This window comes from Chanodichthys erythropterus, chromosome 23 (assembly GCF_024489055.1).
Source record: "Chanodichthys erythropterus isolate Z2021 chromosome 23, ASM2448905v1, whole genome shotgun sequence".
Taxonomy (NCBI): Eukaryota; Metazoa; Chordata; class Actinopteri; order Cypriniformes; family Xenocyprididae; genus Chanodichthys; species Chanodichthys erythropterus.
The window spans coordinates 22,984,205-23,001,899 of NC_090243.1; the positions used below are offsets into that span (position 1 = coordinate 22,984,205).

The window sequence follows — 17,695 nt, forward strand, 5'->3', positions numbered from 1 at the left end:
TGTGTGTGTGTGTGTGTGTGTGTGTGTGTGTGTGTGTGTGTGTGTGTGTGTGTGTGTGTGTGTGTGAGAGTGAGTGAGTGAGTGTGTGCATTCATTTATGCTAATTTTATTCAGTGTTATTTTAGTATAATTGAGATCATATTCTTTACTAATATTTTGAATTAGTTTTATTTTTATATATTTTTTTCATTTTCAGATTTCACACACTTACACACACTCTCTCTCCCTCTCACACACACACACACACACACACACACACACACACACACACACACACACACACACACACACACACACACACACACACACACACACACACACACACAAACACACTCACACACACACACACACACACTCACACACACACACACACACACACACACACACACACACACACACACACACACACACACACACACACACACACACACACACACACACACACACACACACACACACACACACACACACACACACACACACACACACAAACACACACACACACACACACACACACACACACACACACACACACACACACACACACACACACACACACACACACACACACACACACACACACACACACACACACACACACACACACACACACACACACACACACACACACACACACACACACACACACACACACACACACACACACACACACACACACACACACACACACACACACACACACACACACACACACACACACACACACACACACACACACACACACACACACACACACACACACACACACACACACACACACACACACACACACACACACACACACACACACACACACACACACACACACACACACACACACACACACACACACACACACACTCAGAGTATCAGGTTTAATGGTTGTTTGTGTTCAGCAGCTGTTCTATTGTATCATTTTCACTTTGCGTGCGGACTGCAAAATTTTCTCTCCTAATGAAGCAAGGATTTGATTTCATCATAGGCCCCACCCCCCCCCCCCCCACACACACACACACACACACACACATACAAGTCCTGAACACATTCACACAAACACACACACACATTATAATGTAAGACAAGAGCCGTTTAGTTACAGCAGAACATCAGCGGTGTGACTCTCATCAGTCACATTAGGACATACAGACGCTCGAAACTTCATTCACTTCACCAGAGCTTCACACGCGAGAGAGAGAGTGTGTGTATGTGTGTGTGTGTGTGAGAGAGAGACACGCTTCACCGTCAGCTGATGGCTGAATCTTTCATATGAGCTGCTGTATGAGTGTGTGTGTGTGTGTGTGTGTTTTCATGATTTGAGGACATAAATGTGTTCAATGACATGGGTATTACACTGGTATTACGACAGACTCATGAAATATGAGGACATTTCATGAGTCCTCATATTTAAAATAGCTTTAAAAACACACTAAACAATGTTTTATTAAAAATGTAAAAATGCAGAATGTTTCCTGTGAGGGTTAGTGTTAGTGTAGGGGAGAGAATGTACAGTATAAAAACCATTACGCCTATGGAGAGTCCTCACTGAGATATAAAAACAAACCTGTGTGTGTGTGTGTGAGTGTGTGTGTGTGTGTGTGTGTGTGTGTGTGTGTGTGTGTGTGTGTGTGTGTGTGTGTGTGTGTGTGTGTGTGTGTGTGTGTGTGTGTGTGTGTGTGTGTGTGTGTGTGTGTGTGTGTGTGATCCGTTCAGCTCAAACACGGTCATTCTTGCTCATCATGTCAACACTAACCCTCAGAGAAACCTTGTGCATTTTTTAGGAAAAAATGGTTACCCAAATCATGGGAAATAATCTCTCCTCTTTCTTTTCCCTTCACATCCCAAACAAACGCACACACACACACACACAGAGATGTGTGTTTGGGAAATGAGTCACGCTGTTGCACATTGTTTTAGTCACGGCATGAAAAGTGTTTGAAAAGCATCTGTAATCCTCCGTCCAGCAGCAGCTGTTTGACTCTTCAGCGTTTGTGTTTCTAAACTTCACCTGCTCGTGTCCTCAGCGCTTTAACCCCGTATATAAGAGCCGAACTCACTTCAATATAACGAACACTGGCTAACAGGAGACTGACATCAGTGACGGACACGGGAGAAAGAAGTCAAATTCTCTCTGTTGTTTTGTTGGGTGATTCAGAGGTTTGTTAGTCATGATAATGTTTGAAGCCAAACTGACTCTAGTTCAGTGCTGAGATGAGTGTTTTTGAGTCAGATGAACGCTGGTCTGTTGAATCACTGGCTTTGAATTAAAGTGATAGTTCACTCTTTCATTATTTACTCATCCTCAGGTTGTTACAAACCTTTATGAGTTTCTTTCTTCTGCCGAACACAAAAGAAGATATTTTGAAGAATGTTGGTAACCGAACAGTTGATGGACTCCATTGACTTCCATAGTATGGAAAGAAATAATACTACGGAAGTCTGTTTGGTTTCCAGACACACACTCATCACAAACATTTAAACGCGTGCAGATCTTCTCGGTGCAGCATCATTGATCAGATGAGAAACTGAACTGAACTTGTTTACAGCTGAATCAGAGTTTCTTATATTTGATGAAGTGTGCATCATTGATTCTGTTATTTTCCTGTATGTTGCTGTGCAGCTGCTCTGAAGCCATCTGTGCTGTATAAAGCGCTGTAGGAATGCAGCTGATGAAGTCTGTCAGTGTTACATGACTGCGCTGTCTCTTTAAGAGCTGTAGCGTGTAGCGTGTGCTGGTGGGGGGGATTGCGTGACTGCAGCAGACGAAGCGCTGACCTCAGAGAAGAGCTTATGAAAACGATCTGCTCAACAGACGAGACCAGCACTGCACAAACCAGCAGAGCACTTCCTCACTGTGTGTGTGTGCGTGTGTGTGTGTGTGTGTGTGTGTGTGTGTGTGTGTGTGTGTGTGTGTGTGTGTGTGAGTGTGTGTGTGCGTGTGTGTGAGTGTGTGTGAGTGTGTGTGTGCGTGTGTGTGTGTGTGTGTGTGTGTGAGTGTGTGTGAGTGTGTGTGTGTGTGTGAGTGTGTGTGTGTGTGTGTGTGTGTGTGTGTGTGAGTGTGTGTGAGTGTGTGTGTGTGTGTTTGAGTGTGTGTGTGTGTGTGTGTGTGAGAGTGTGTGTGTGTGAGTGTACTTGTTTTTGTGAAATATCAGGACACAAATGTGTATAATGACATGGGTATGACATGGGTATTACAAAAAGAGGTGAAATATGAGGACATTCAGCATGTCCCCACTTTTCAAAAGGCTTATAAATCACACAGAATGAGTTTTTGTGAGAAAGTAAAAGTGTGCACAGTTTCCTGTGAGGGTTAGGTTTAGGGGTAGGGGCAGTGTAGGGGGATAGAAAATACGGTTTGTACAGTATAAAAACCATTATGTCTATGGAATGTCCCCACATTTCACAAAAACAAACATGTGTGTGTGTGTGTGTGTGTGTGTGTGTGTGAGTGTGTGAGTGTGTGTGTGTGTGTGTGTGTGAGTGTGTGTGTGTGTGTGTGTGTGAGTCTCCATTCATAAATGTCTTCACTAATATCGTGAAAGGAGACACTCGTGATCAGGATCTCACAAGTTAGGGTTTTCAGCAGATGTGTGTGAGTGAGGTTAGTGATGATGTTAGTGTGATGTTAGAGTCAGAGTTAGGGCACATTATGAGTAGGATGGAGGTCTATGAATATAGATATATAGATGAATATTGCTTTATCTGCATATTACAGGGTTAGTGGTTGGTTTGAGTCTGAGGGCAAACGCCCAACGGTTAGTAAAAGACTAACATGAACGCACTGTGGCAGCAGAGTCGGCTGAGGCCTCAAAACAAAACACAGTTTAGGATGAGAAATGGATTTTGGTTGAACGTGTGAAGGATTTTGAGTCTCACATATCGTGCTGAATCAAAGCAGGAAAACACTGAAGTAGTGGTGAGCGCAGTCGGGCCGGTCCTTCGGAGGCTTGCGTGCCACGGTTTGTTTTGCGTGGAGCCACATGTTCCAGCTGCATTCCTCAGCGGCAGTTTATAATTCAACGTATTTAGGAGTTTCTTCTGAGCCGCGCTGCAGATTTCGGCTCTCCAGCATCTGGAAACAGAACAAGTCCATCAATCTGAGACAAAAACAGATTCAGTCAGTGTTTTCAGTGAAGTACAGGAGTTTAGTTAAATCAATAATGAATAACACACATCAGTGTGACAGAGATGACAGTTAAAGGGAAAAACAGGCTGTTCGTACACTGATGTTTTCACAGCTGCTTTTCATCACAGGCTGAGAAAGTATCGAGTGTTTCATGACTGACTGAAGAGAAAACTTAAATCAGAATGAGCTTTTATTGCCAAGTGTGTTCACACACACGCACACACACACGCACACACACACACACACACATTTCTATTTCGCTACAGTGGACATCAGTGTTTATATCTGAACTATAAACTCTCATGCCAGTACTTCTGTGATCATTTGAATTATTGTACCATAGCATGTTCATGAAAAGCCTGTTGTGAAGCTGTTTCATACCTGTTCATAACACCTGCTCTCTCTGTGAATCACTGTGATCGCACTTCTCAAAGCTTTAATAGACAGAGACGAACGACTGTCATTTAGGAATAAGATAATCTTTTCTTATCTTATCGTGGATCTTAAGTGGAAATGCATTAACAGTATGAACAGGCAATTTAATAAATATGATTGAATTGACATATTGTATATGTATTAGGGTGTAACGGTACACAGACATGACGGATCGGTACAGACGGTTCGCTTTTTTCCTTCCTTTTTATTAAGTGAAGTTCACAACGTAATTTCGGGAGGAGTGAACCCATCTAATCTTTCAACCAGTGAAACTCACTCTCAAGAGGAGGGAACCCTAATCTTTCAATTACATCCAGAGCATATAAGCAGCTACTCACCCTGCTCCGGCATCAGGTGTTTCGATATCCCTCCACCTCCCCAACTCCACCACATAAATTAAGCATCTCATCTATCGTACTCCTCTTCCAGGCAACAGTAGTCCCTGGGGGGTATATCCAAGCTCGAGTCGAAGCTGCTTCCACGAGCCTCTCCAAAGTGGACAGCAAGCCAAACACGCTTAACCTTATTAGCTTAAAGATTTTATGAGGAAACGAACTCGCGAAACAGTGGTTTACTGAACAAATTGTGTCTCTCTATTTAAATAAATTCAATTATAATTAACATGTTCTTTAGGATAACAAAATATATGTCAGCTAATGCTGTAAACTATATACAGGGAGCCTTACTTACACATTACTATAATATTAAAGCTTAACATTAACAACAGAGCCCACACTATTACATTCAGTTGCTCTTTATTTTTAGATATAACAACACTCAAATTAAAATACAAAAAAAAAAAAAAAACATGTAAATTGCACATAAGGCACGTTTTGCACTTATAAAATTATTACTCCAATTCATTTTCTAAATATAATCATTTGCACAGTTTCTGTCATAACTTGTTTTTGTGACATATTTATTTAAACATATTCAGACATTACTAACAGGTAAAGTAAATATAATGAATATATAAGCTAATACAGTGCATATATTCCCCCCTCTGGTGGACTAACATGCTGCGGACGCTAAATGACCCTAACCCACAGCTGTATTGAGATTATTGTGAGGCAGAACACAACGAACCTGAACCCAAATCATCCGTATCTCTACGTATGAGCGACACTGAGTCAGATGGGAAAGAGATGATTTAATGAATGAGACTGTTGAGCTGCTGAGGGTCACTGAGATCAGCTTCAGTATGAACCTCTGGCTCTCAGCTGTGTAGGACTGAAGGGGTTTGCGGCTTCTATTGGACACATTTGCATGTCGATGGGCAGCAGCAGGATCCGCCCTTGTGCACGCAATGCCTGGGAATCTGTCCAGGACTGGGGTTTACTCTGGGAATCCTGGACAACTGTCTTCCCTGCGCACACACAGACAGCCTGCAGACGCTCTCAGCTCCATTCATGTCATTTCAGGCCATTTTCTCATATCCTTCATTTTGTAGATGAAAAACATTTAGTGATGATGTTCCTTGTTTTGAATGTATCATACTTTCCGATGTGTTTGGTTGCTGTATAGTCACTCTCCAGTAACACAGTTAGAGAAAGAGTCAGTAACCCTTCAGGAGATAATTGAGTGAAAGTCTTGCTCTGGAGTCGTAAATCAAACGGGAAAACAGCAGAAAAGCTGTTGTGCGGGTGATGTTGGAGGCGACGGGGTCACGTGTTGCGTGCCAAACCACAGTTATACACATTCCAACACTCACCTGGACAAAAAACTATCCCCGTTTGGATTTAAAAAAGCAAATACTTCACATACTTCTAGAACTGGATCATTATTCCAGTGATTAAAATGTTTCTGGTATGTTCTGTCTTTTAACCCTAACTGATGCAGTGTGCTGCTTTTCAATTCTTAAAGTGGACCTATAATGCCTCTTTCACAAGATGTAATATCATTTATTATAGCTTGTCAAAAACACGCCGTTTTTGTGTGTGTCCCTTTAAATGCAAATGAGCTCCGCTTTCCAGAAGAGGGCGGAGCTTTAACAGCTCAACAACAACAAAGCTGGAGAATCTCACGCAGCCAAAATGAGGAAAGTGTTCATCCTTACATTGTTCAAACCGGAGTCGACACTGATGGAGAGACTCAGGAAGAAGTTACAACTTTTAGACGTTTCTGAATGGTTAGTGGATAAATTGATGTAGTTGCTGTGGAGTTGATTCAACTCATCCACTAGCATGTGCCGTCATGTTCATCTTTTGTGTTGAATTGACCCTCGTTTGTGAAGCAGTCCGGCGTAAAATGACGGCATGACATCAACACTCGACTACAACAACTCTTCCTCTTCTCTAAAGCAGCCCAACATGGCCCCGCCCCCTTTGTTGTGTGTTCTCGGGGGCGGGGTTTATGCAAATTTTAGGGTTTGTGATGTCCTAACCCAGGAAGAAGCTCGTTGTCGTCCCTACCAGCCTTAAAAAGTGATTTCTGTAAAAGAAAATATCTCTCTTTGCATTGAACTTTGAGCGTCGTAACTCTGCAGATGTTGTTTATGATCAAACAGCAACATTTAAAGTTAAAACAGTCACATCATAATCAACCGGCCCTTTAAACATCCATGTAAGAAGATGAAATGAACATGCTCTGATGCTGGACGCCCTGTCAAGAGACGCGTGTAGGATCAGCAGTATTTAAACAGGCTCGTCTGACGTGTTCTCGCAGGCCGGATCCAGACATGATGAACCACACGCCTCTCTGCAAGCCAACCGTTTATTTACCCAGGAAGCCAGAGCAAATTCATTGTGTGGCAGTGATAATTGTTTGTGGTGTTTGTGGGCGCTGGAGAACGAGAGCACACGCCACCTTTAGAGTTTTAATGAGCGCTGTGAGATAAACACATGTGAATGTCCCGTGTGGGATTCCGTATTCATGTTTTTAATCTGTAAAGAGTGCAAATGAGAGGACATGAGATGTTGTGTAGTTGGGTTTCAATGACATTAACCATTAAACGAACGTGCTGAGAACAGATCAACGGTGGCTGATGAGGCAGTAATTAATCCAGCGGCAGAGGCTGGAATATCCGCTAATTTGCTGGGATCAAGTGATGTCACTGATCCGTATCAGTTTGGCTAATTCATGATGGCTGTTTCTGGTGTTGGGTGACTTTGACCCGCTGGACTCCATCCAAAACATATCCATTTCTGCCGTTAGGACAATCTCACACATACGTTCGGGTTGTAATTATTTCAAAACAAATCTGAAAATGTTTATTTTGTCAAACGTGAAGGGCAGCTGTTCTAGGACACAATGAGTGTTTGACGTCCATTATTGTGGAGGAATATTAGCGCTCACTGATTATGAGCCTCAATGGCCTAAGAATATTGCAGACTGTCTCTTTAACTCATAAACTGGAAGTTCAAGCTGGTGTCTTATAGATTATAGACAAAAATAACCAAAACTACTTCCACATTCCAGAGAGTTTGCATGTGGTATGACTTTATGAAGCTAAATATGAACTAATCTGAAGGAGATTTCAGTCAAGTTAGCAGAGATCGAGAGAAAGTGCAATAAAGACATGCACAAGTGTTTAAGACATTTAGTGTACTTGTGTAAATGTGTCATTGATGAATAAGGTTTTTAAAAGTGTAAAAAAAAACATAATAGAGATATAATTAATTTTGAAGTTTTATTAAGTGTTAATAATGAGATTATGTGGTTTTTATAATTAGTTAACACTGCTTTTGACAAGTTGGACGAAATTTGTCACCAAAAAGTAATGACCCTTTTGGTTACACCAAATGATGATATTTTCAAACAATGCTAACAGGCTGATATCTAGCTAGCTAGCGAACTAACAATCAAACATTATATATTTATAGTTTTTAAAATATTGCAACATTTTCCATGTTTTATAGCGGTTGCACCGAATGACCTGATGTTTCGGAACATGCGTATGATCAAGTGAAAACATGAATTTATGAATTTATCAAATAGTTAAGAGAGAGTTAGTTACTTTGCTTCATGACCATGTGGTCCTTTGCAGGTGTCTGAATGATGTCACATCCTGTCACATGATATTGACCGCATGACTTGATCCAAAATGGTCCCTTTATATCGGTTACTCCGAATGACATCAATGAAATTCATTCTTTCTCATAACAAAGCAACGACTTCTACACATAATTTTAATATCATTTTGCACTATGTTGATATATGATGTTATAAAATCATGCCAGAATAAAAAATATATCCATTTATTACATTTTAAGATGTTTTAATCACAAATGAAATGGCTGTATTGGCATTTGGACAGAAAAAAGACCCATCATTTCATTGACCCAAATGCAGTAGCTTGTCTTACACACACACACACACACACACACACAGGTTTGTTTTTATATCTCAGTGAGGACTCTCCATAGGCGTAATGGTTTTTATACTGTACATTCTCTCCCCTACACTAACACTAACCCTCACAGGAAACATTCTGCATTTTTACATTTTTAATAAAACATTGTTTAGTGTGTTTTTAAAGCTATTTTAAATATGAGGACTCATGAAATGTCCTCATATTTCATGTTTACATCATAATACCAGTGTAATACCCATGTCATTGAACACATTTGTGTCCTCATAAATCATGAAAACACACACACACACACACACACACACACACACACACACATTAATTATTCCAGTTAATTGAAGAACTAACTGACAGATTATTAAAATGATCTTCAGTTGTGTGAGCGGAGCAGTTATTTTTGAAACTATGATTATTTGCATGTAAAGCTTCAGTTATGCTCGCTGTCATATTGAAAGTGTTTTATCTTCCGGGTGTCTCATAAATGTTATCCTGTGTCTGCAGGTCAGATGTCATGGAGATCTGGGTGCTTAAATATGTGCTTGTTTTAAACCCCTTTATGGGATCAGAAAGTTCATTCCTTTTGTGAGAATCCTTCAGTGCAGTTTAACGCGTTTCTTCCTCTCAGTAGCATATAACATTTCTGACAGAGACACATTTTTTAGTTCCCCAAGCAGAAGGTTAGACAATTAGAATAAATGTGAACAACAAACTGATGTCTTTGATGTCACATGACCAGCAGCAGATAGAGACAAACAATGGCACATATAATGAACCGTTAGGCTCCGTAACATGGAGGCTTAACCTTCTGCGGCGAGCATTCACAGCCTGCCAGCAGTCATCAATATTTAACAGCTGTTGTTCTTCTGAAAGTCTTTATAGGCTAATGTGGCTTCCTCCGTTTGCACGCAAGGGCTTGGACGCACGCCAGCCGTCTGTCAGACACGCTGCAGACTGACAGAAGACTGGATCGCGTGACAGCAGCACCTCGCTCGCCCAGCGCCTCTCTCCCTCTCTCTCTCTCTCTGTGTGTGTGTGTGTGTTTCCTGTGCTGGTTGGTCAGAGAGGTTAGTGGGCGGGGCTCAGCGTGTGTCAGTCTGTGTTCACTCACAGAAGCTGCTGTTCACTCGAACTGATCATGAATAATCCCACAGAGAAGCCAAAGAAAGAGAAAATGACTTGGTTTGAACTCACTGAAGGGTCGAGACGCACATGAAGCGTTCTGACTGTGTCAAACTACTGTGAGAGTTTCTCCTTCACTTCTGTATGCTTGAGAAGCTTGATCTCAGAGTGTGTGAATGTTTTCTAGAGCTGAACGTGACACTTCTGAAGCCTGCGATGATTACAGTCAAGAACATGAAGACGCTTGAAATAACGATTCCAAACACGATGAGCTTTTCTCTTACACTACCATTAGAATACTGTTGTTGACAAAAAGAGGAACAGAACTGTTCACTGTTTACACAATGGAAAATTCATGCCAGTCACTATAAGAAATCAAATGCAATATAAATAAATGTATGAAATATTTCACTGTATTCTTTCCTGTTCCAGCAGCTGCTCAGGAAAACCCTCGTGAGAAACACGCGAGCGGGAAGGAGCGCAACACGACGGACACATGCGTCCCTGAGAGCCAGCTGCTGCTAGAGGTGTGTGTGTGAGTGTGTGTGAGTGTGTGTGTGTGTGTGTGTGTGTGTGTGTGTGTGTGTGTGTGTGTGTGTGTGTGTGTGTGTGTGTGTGAGTGTGTGTGTGTGAGTGTGTGTGAGTGTGTGTGAGTGTGTGTGAGTGTGTGTGTGTGTGTGTGTGTGTGTGTGTGTGTGTGAGTGTGTGTGTGAGTGTGTGTGTGTGTGAGTGTGTGTGTGAGTGTGTGTGAGTGTGTGTGTGTGTGTGTGTGAGTGTGTGTGTGTGTGTGTGAGTGTGTGTGTGTGTGTGTGTGTGTGTGTGTGAGTGTGTGTGTGTGTGTGTGTGTGTGTGTGTGTGTGTGTGTGTGTGTGTGTGTGTGAGTGTGTGTGAGTGTGTGTGTGTGTGTGTGTGAGTGTGTGTGTGTGTGTGTGTGTGTGTGTGTGTGTGTGTGTGTGTGTGTGTGTGTGTGTGTGTGTGTGTGTGTGTGAGTGTGTGTGTGTGTGTGAGTGTGTGTGTGTGTGTGTGTGTGTGTGTGTGTGTGTGTGTGAGTGTGTGTGTGTGTGTGTGTGTGTGTGAGTGTGTGTGTGAGTGTGTGTGAGTGTGTGTGTGTGTGTGTGTGTGTGTGTGTGTGTGAGTGTGTGTGAGTGTGTGTGAGTGTGTGTGAGTGTGTGTGAGTGTGTGTGAGTGTGTGTGTGTGTGTGTGTGTGTGTGTGTGTGTGTGTGTGTGTGTGTGTGTGTGTGTGTGTGTGTGTGTGTGTGTGTGTGTGTGTGTGTGAGTGTGTGTGAGTGTGTGTGAGTGTGTGTGTGTGTGTGTGTGTGTGTGTGTGTGTGTGTGTGTGTGTGTGTGTGTGTGTGTGTGTGTGAGTGTGTGTGTGAGTGTGTGTGAGTGTGTGTGAGTGTGTGTGAGTGTGTGTGTGTGTGTGTGTGTGTGTGTGTGTGAGTGTGTGTGAGTGTGTGTGTGAGTGTGTGTGTGTGTGTGTGTGTGTGTGTGTGTGTGTGTGTGTGTGTGTGTGTGTGTGTGTGTGTGTGTGTGTGTGTGTGTGTGTGTGTGAGTGTGTGAGTGTGTAAATGTGCACTCATGCCGACAGTAACTATGTCATTCATACTGGATAACTAGTATAGTCACGCTGATTGACTAGTTTTGCACTGTTGACATGTTAAACACAGAATGAGAGACAATGTGTTGCGTGACTTGAGGAATCACAGCCTTCATCTTCCCAACTCAGTCCCAGAGGAGAGGAATATTCCAGAGTTTCCGTGGAAATACTCTGAATGGGTTTCTTTCGTGACCTTTTTGAAATGCCTTTGAAGTCTTTGTGACAGTGTGAGAAAGGAGGAAAAGCCATCAGGATGTCAATAGAAACAGAGAGAGAGTTTCATGATCCGAGCAGCAGGTGCTGTTTTCCTCGAGCTCGTCTTCATGAAGATCGTGAAGCTCAGAGACGAAACCATCATACTGAATCAGAAATCACCTTTACACACTCACTGGATGAACAAATAAATGAATGAATGAATAAATGAACAAGCAAACAGCTGCTTAGATGAGTGTTCAAACAAAGATTTTCTGAGGCTCATCAAGAAAATCTTAAGTCCTGCTGACTCAGATCAGTGTGTGTGTGTGTGTGTGTGTGTGTGCTGCTGAAGGTCAGACAGTGACGAGTCTGTTGTGTTTCAGTCTCTAGCAGGTTTTGCGCTGGTGGTCAGCAGTGAGGGGATGGTCTTCTACGCGTCCTCCACCATCGTCGACTACCTGGGCTTCCACCAGGTGAGATCCCAGCAGAACTTCACACACATCACATGACAGACGTGATCGGTATCTGACATCAAGATTTGTCAAATCCTCTGAAGAACAGTGAATTCAGTCGCAGAAACTCCGGGTTATTTTCTTCTTTCAGCGGCGGATCTCACGCGGTCAGCCGTACGGAACTGCTTTACAAGGCAAATGTTCAGAGAGCTTTGTGTGCCTGTCGTATGGAAAGTATGGGGCAAGGTTCACTATTATAGAAAGAATCTGTCATTTCTGACAAAAGAAGAGAAGAGGAAGAATTAAGCATGCAGGCTTATTTTGGGAAGGCTGGGATCTGGTGCGTTCGGCAGTCACACGGTGTTTAACACGTCATGACCGCGCGGTTATCCAGGAATCTGAGCCGTCTGACCACAATAAAGCTACAGATTCCACTGAGAACGGCCAGCATTTACATAGAATGTACCAATATGTGTATATATATTAGGGCTGGGAAGCAATTACATTTTTTATGTTATCTAATTAATAACATGATGTGCCAATTAATTAACCTAATTAATCGCAAATTTATCGTGCATCAAATTTGGCTGAAAAAATTATCCCCAAAAGATGAAGATAAAGATGACCCCAAAAATCATTATTGTGTAAAGCATCAGCTTGATTTAAAGGTGCCATCGAACGTTCTTTCAAGTCTAAGGTGTCTCCTGAATGTGTCTGTGAAGTTTCAGCTCAAAATACCCCATAGATTTTTTTTATTAATTTTTTTTATCTGCCTATTTTGGGGCATCATTAGAAATGCACCGATTCAGGCTGCGGCCCCTTTAAATGCTCATTCTCTCCACCCGCAGAGCTTGCGCTTGCCTTTAACAGCATAAACAAAGTTCACACGGCTAATATAACCCTCAAATGGATCTTTACAAAGTGTTCGTCATGTATGCTGCATGTATGCGTCGGATCATGTGAGTATAGTATTTATTTGGATGTTTATATTTGATTCTGAATGAGTTTGATAGCGCTCCGTGGCTAAAGCTAACATTACACACTGTTGGAGAGATTTATAAAGAATTAAGTTGTGTTTATGAATTATACAGACTGCAAGTGTTTAATAATGAAAATAGCGACGGCTCTTGTCTCCGTGAATACAGTAAGAAACGATGGTAACTTTAACCACATTTAACAGTACATTAGCAACATGCTAACGAAACATTTAGAAAGACAATTTACAAATATCATGATATCATGGATCATGTCAGTTATTATTGCTCCATCTGCCATTTTTCGCTGTTGTTCTTGCTTGCTTACCTAGTCTGATGATTCAGCTGTGCACAGATCCAGATGTTAATACTGGCTGCCCTTGTGTAATGCCTTGAACATGAGCTGGCATATGCAAATATTGGGGTCATACATATTAATGATCCTGACTGTTACGTAACAGTCGGTGTTATGTTGAGATTCGCCTGTTCTTCAGAGGTCTTTTAATCAAATGAGATTTATATAAGAAGGAGGAAACAATGGAGTTTGAGACTCACTGTATGTCATTTCCATGTACTGAACTCGTTATTCAACTATGCCGAGGTAAATTCAATTTTCAATTCTAGGGCACTTTAAAATAAACTTTATGTGGTTGAAAACACCTATCACAGCCAGGGTTCGGGCTAAAGTACCGAGCTCATATCCTCTCCAAGGGCAGCATGACAAATACACACACTTTTACTGTATCTGATTATTTGTAAGTGTGAACAGGTGAAACGCTCATCATTAATCCGCTCGTTCACGCCGTCTCTTTCTCTCCTCAGACAGATGTGATGCATCAGAACGTGTTTGATTACATTCACGTGGACGACCGGCAGGAGTTCAGACGGCAGCTGCACTGGGCCATGAACCCCTCGGCCCAAAGCTCGGAGCAGCAGTTACCCAGCGGCTCGGGTGCGAGGACACGCGTCACAGGCACATATAAATCACTGGACACAGACTCAAGCTTGTAGTGCTAATGCTTGAGCGCTCCTGTCTGTCTTCTAGGTGAAGATTTTGTGGTCAGCACTTTGTTTCAGTCCGAGGAGTCGGGCGGCATTCCTCCAGAGTTCTCCTGCTTCCTGAACCGCTGTTTCATCCTGCGCGTTCGCTGCTTACTGGACAGCACGTCTGGATTTCTGGTGAGAGCTTTCGGTCTGTAGGCCACAGATAAACGAGTCTGTGTGACTCACACCTGATCATAACCCTTGACTGAACAGAATAGATTGTTTTCCATGAGATTGATCCTTAAATGAGGATAAAAAACATTTTGTGTTTGCGGCACATAAACAGGGTTGATTCATTGTGCTTCCAGACGATGCAGTTCCAGGGCCGACTGAAGTTCCTTCACGGTCAGAGGAAGAAGACGGCGTCCGGAGCGGCTCTTCCTCCTCAGCTGGCGCTGTTCTGCGTGGCCGTGCCGCTCCTGCTGCCCTCCATCGCTGAGATGAAGATGAAGAGCAGCATGATGAAGGGCAAACACAAGAATCCTGCCGTTCTCACCTCATTAGATCACAAGTAAGGTTCTTTCCCGCCCGTGGCGCATGCTTCCTCGCGGTTGGAAAAACGCTCACTGTTACTGTTAGTGACGCTAATGCTTGGAAATTAACACCCTTCTTAATACCTTTATTCAGATCAGCAGGATTGGGGTTTTCACTGGAACTAATGACTCTATTGTCTTCTGTAGAGCTGCTTTACAACTGAAACTGAATTAGTCTCATGAATATCACATCACTAACAGTGTGATTTTCCTGTTCAAGCTGATTCGAACTGACTTAGACTTTGTAAGAAACACTTGCCCTTCATGAGATTGCCTATAATTTAGAAAACATAACCACCAAATGTTTGGGACCAAAGGCAGGAATGATGGAGTTTAGACGGACTGAATGTGACTGAGGGATCTTGATCTTGGGCACTCATAGAATAGCAGGATGTTTTCAGGTCTGCCCACATCGACATTTTAGGGTTCAGGAGCTTTAGGTTTGTTTGTTTTCAGCTATTCACGTAGAATTGCATCTTTATTTGTTCCTCTGTGTCTTCAGATCGCTCGCAGATAGTCGGACATTTCTCTGACTGACTGAGGTTATGGTTAGTGCTGATTCATCCGTTCTGTCTGTGTGTGTTTGTCTCCGGCAGTGACAGAGACGATCCTCTCAGACGGTCACACATGATCCTCTCCAAAGACAACGTCAAGTACAAGAGCGACGCTCACTACGGTCCGGACGAGCCTTTGAACTTCTGCAAGTCTGCGTCGAGCGGCCAGAAGTTCATGAGCATGGACTGTGGCGCGTGGCCCGTGAGAAACTCCTCCGTCCGGACGGGTCACGGGGTCGACCTGCTGCCCGCTGCCCGGAAATACGCACACTACGGAAAACCGTATCGAGCGGGGCCTGGATATTACAATAACAGGGCCGACACGTTCGTGCCAAAGACGTACGGGAGCGACTACGGCGCAGACGCCATCAAGAGTGAGAACTTCTGTTACGAAGGTCACGGCGAGGGATACGACGCACACGTGATGCCCGAGCCACCCATTAAGGTGGAGCAGGACTCGGACTCGGAGAACGGCTGCGACATCTACGGACGTTACCCGAGCGGCTACGACGGCACGCAGATGAAAGCAGAGGCCGATTACGGTGAGCAGTTTTCCTCCTGTCAGCGGCCGAAGGGAACGGCGTACGGCAGCCACTTTCACAACGCTTACGGCGGAGCGGCTCGGCCTCTCAAGTGCGTCCTGAACAGAGACGCGGCGGCCTCCGGCTCGCTGAACTCTCACTGCGTGGAGGCCTATGCTGCCGACTACAAAGGGTACGTGCAGCACGACTACAAAGCGGGCTATGAGTTCAAAGGTCACGGGATCCTTCACTGCATCAAACAAGAGCCGGCGGATCCTCCCCACTGGAACATGATGACGAACTGTATGACGAACGGCGGGGCAAACAAGATCAACCCGTACGTCTTCATGCAGTAGCGCTCTTCATCCATTCTGTCACCAACCCTTCTGGAACTGATTTCAAACCCACGATCATCCTCACACTGCAAAAAATGATGTTCTTCATCAGTGTTTCCGTTTGGTTTTCCAGTTCACATATCTAAACGTTCTTAAATCAAGATGCTTTTATTGGAGAAGCAAAATGACTCAAGATATCAAGTCTTAGAAGAAATTAAGTGACAACGGCGGAGTTCATGCTTGGAACAAAAGAACAAATATCTGTCAATGCGGTCAGAAAACTTTGAAATAAGATTATTTTTCTGAATCCATTGGCAGATATTTGTCCTTGTTTTGAGCACAAACTCGCTTCATTTTGATCAGTATGTCAGAAAACAAGACGTAATATCTAGGCTAGTGCTTGTATCTTGATTCAAGAAGGTTTAGATATTTGTACTGGAAAAAAAGACAATAATACTAAATAAGAAAACCATTTTTCTGAGTTCTGTCAGTTTCAGGACGTGGTTTCGGTGTTTGTTCACTGAGCTTTCATTATATTTTCTTCTGTGCACTTTTTATATAATGAGGCTAATATTTCTCTCTGTTCATCAAACATGGACGAGGAGAAAATTACTAACAAGATTCACATTCATGTCGAGGACGAAGATTCATTTCAAGAGTTTAGTACATCATTACAATCAATGTTTGACTTGTATATTTATACAAACACTTGTTTTATTAAAGCATTTCATCTGCATGTTTATTAAGTATTGAAGTATAAAAACTGAAGGATTTAATCTGAAGTTAGTGTTCGGATATCAGCTTACAAGACTCCATATTTGACAGAAACATTCTTATATCTCATAAAATAGCCAAGCGTTGAAAAAACACCCATCTAATATGTTGAAGCAGATCAGTAATTAAAAATATTCAATAATATAAATAATGGCAATTATTTAGGCTCATTTTAAACATTTTACTGTTAAATTCACTTCAGCATTGATAATAATGCCAAACGTTTAATAGAGCACGGCTCTAAAGTTTCGGGCTCGCATCTATGACTTTATATAGAACTACTGTTTTAATATATTTGTCAATAAGTAAAGATAGTAATGATAGTAGTAATAATGCACTTGCACTACCAGGGCGAAAGAAAACCTGCCGAGACACGACGTCATTGTGACGCACGGCTGTAAACGCTCCGGTGTTCACGAGAGAGTTTTTTGGAAGGTTCATTTGTATTTATTGTTTAATAGCAAATATCAAAGGCCTTTTGCACTTTTTCAGGAAGGATTTTAACATGACGTTTTGCCACTGGCATTCAATATGGACAATAAATATTAACAGAAGATACAATAATCTTTTACACAAGTTTGTAGCTGCAAAGCAGCAACAATCAAATGTGGGTCTTCCTGTTATATTTATTACTTTTATAAAAATAAAAATCTTGTATGACAAAAAGACCATGCATATGTTGTGTTGTAGGATTTTGCTATGAATAATGACAGAAACGTTTCCACTTTT

The 17,695-nt window shown here is 42.5% G+C and overlaps 1 protein-coding gene across 3 annotated transcripts in view; it reads left to right on the top strand.

The window, feature by feature from the left end:
• Positions 1-17,649, top strand: part of ahrra (aryl-hydrocarbon receptor repressor a) — a 26,127-nt gene extending 8,478 nt beyond the window's left edge. For 2 of the 3 annotated variants that reach the window (XM_067378182.1, XM_067378183.1), the window contains exons 4-9: positions 10,419-10,513; positions 12,163-12,252; positions 14,028-14,157; positions 14,251-14,384; positions 14,558-14,760; positions 15,379-17,649. In XM_067378182.1, the coding sequence (XP_067234283.1) occupies positions 10,419-10,513; positions 12,163-12,252; positions 14,028-14,157; positions 14,251-14,384; positions 14,558-14,760; positions 15,379-16,213 (1,487 nt within the window). In that variant the 3' untranslated portion in view covers positions 16,214-17,649. The remainder of the gene's footprint in view (positions 1-10,418; positions 10,514-12,162; positions 12,253-14,027; positions 14,158-14,250; positions 14,385-14,557; positions 14,761-15,378) is intronic. The other variant, XM_067378184.1, reaches the window with a different exon arrangement.
• Positions 17,650-17,695: the final 46 nt, after the last annotated feature.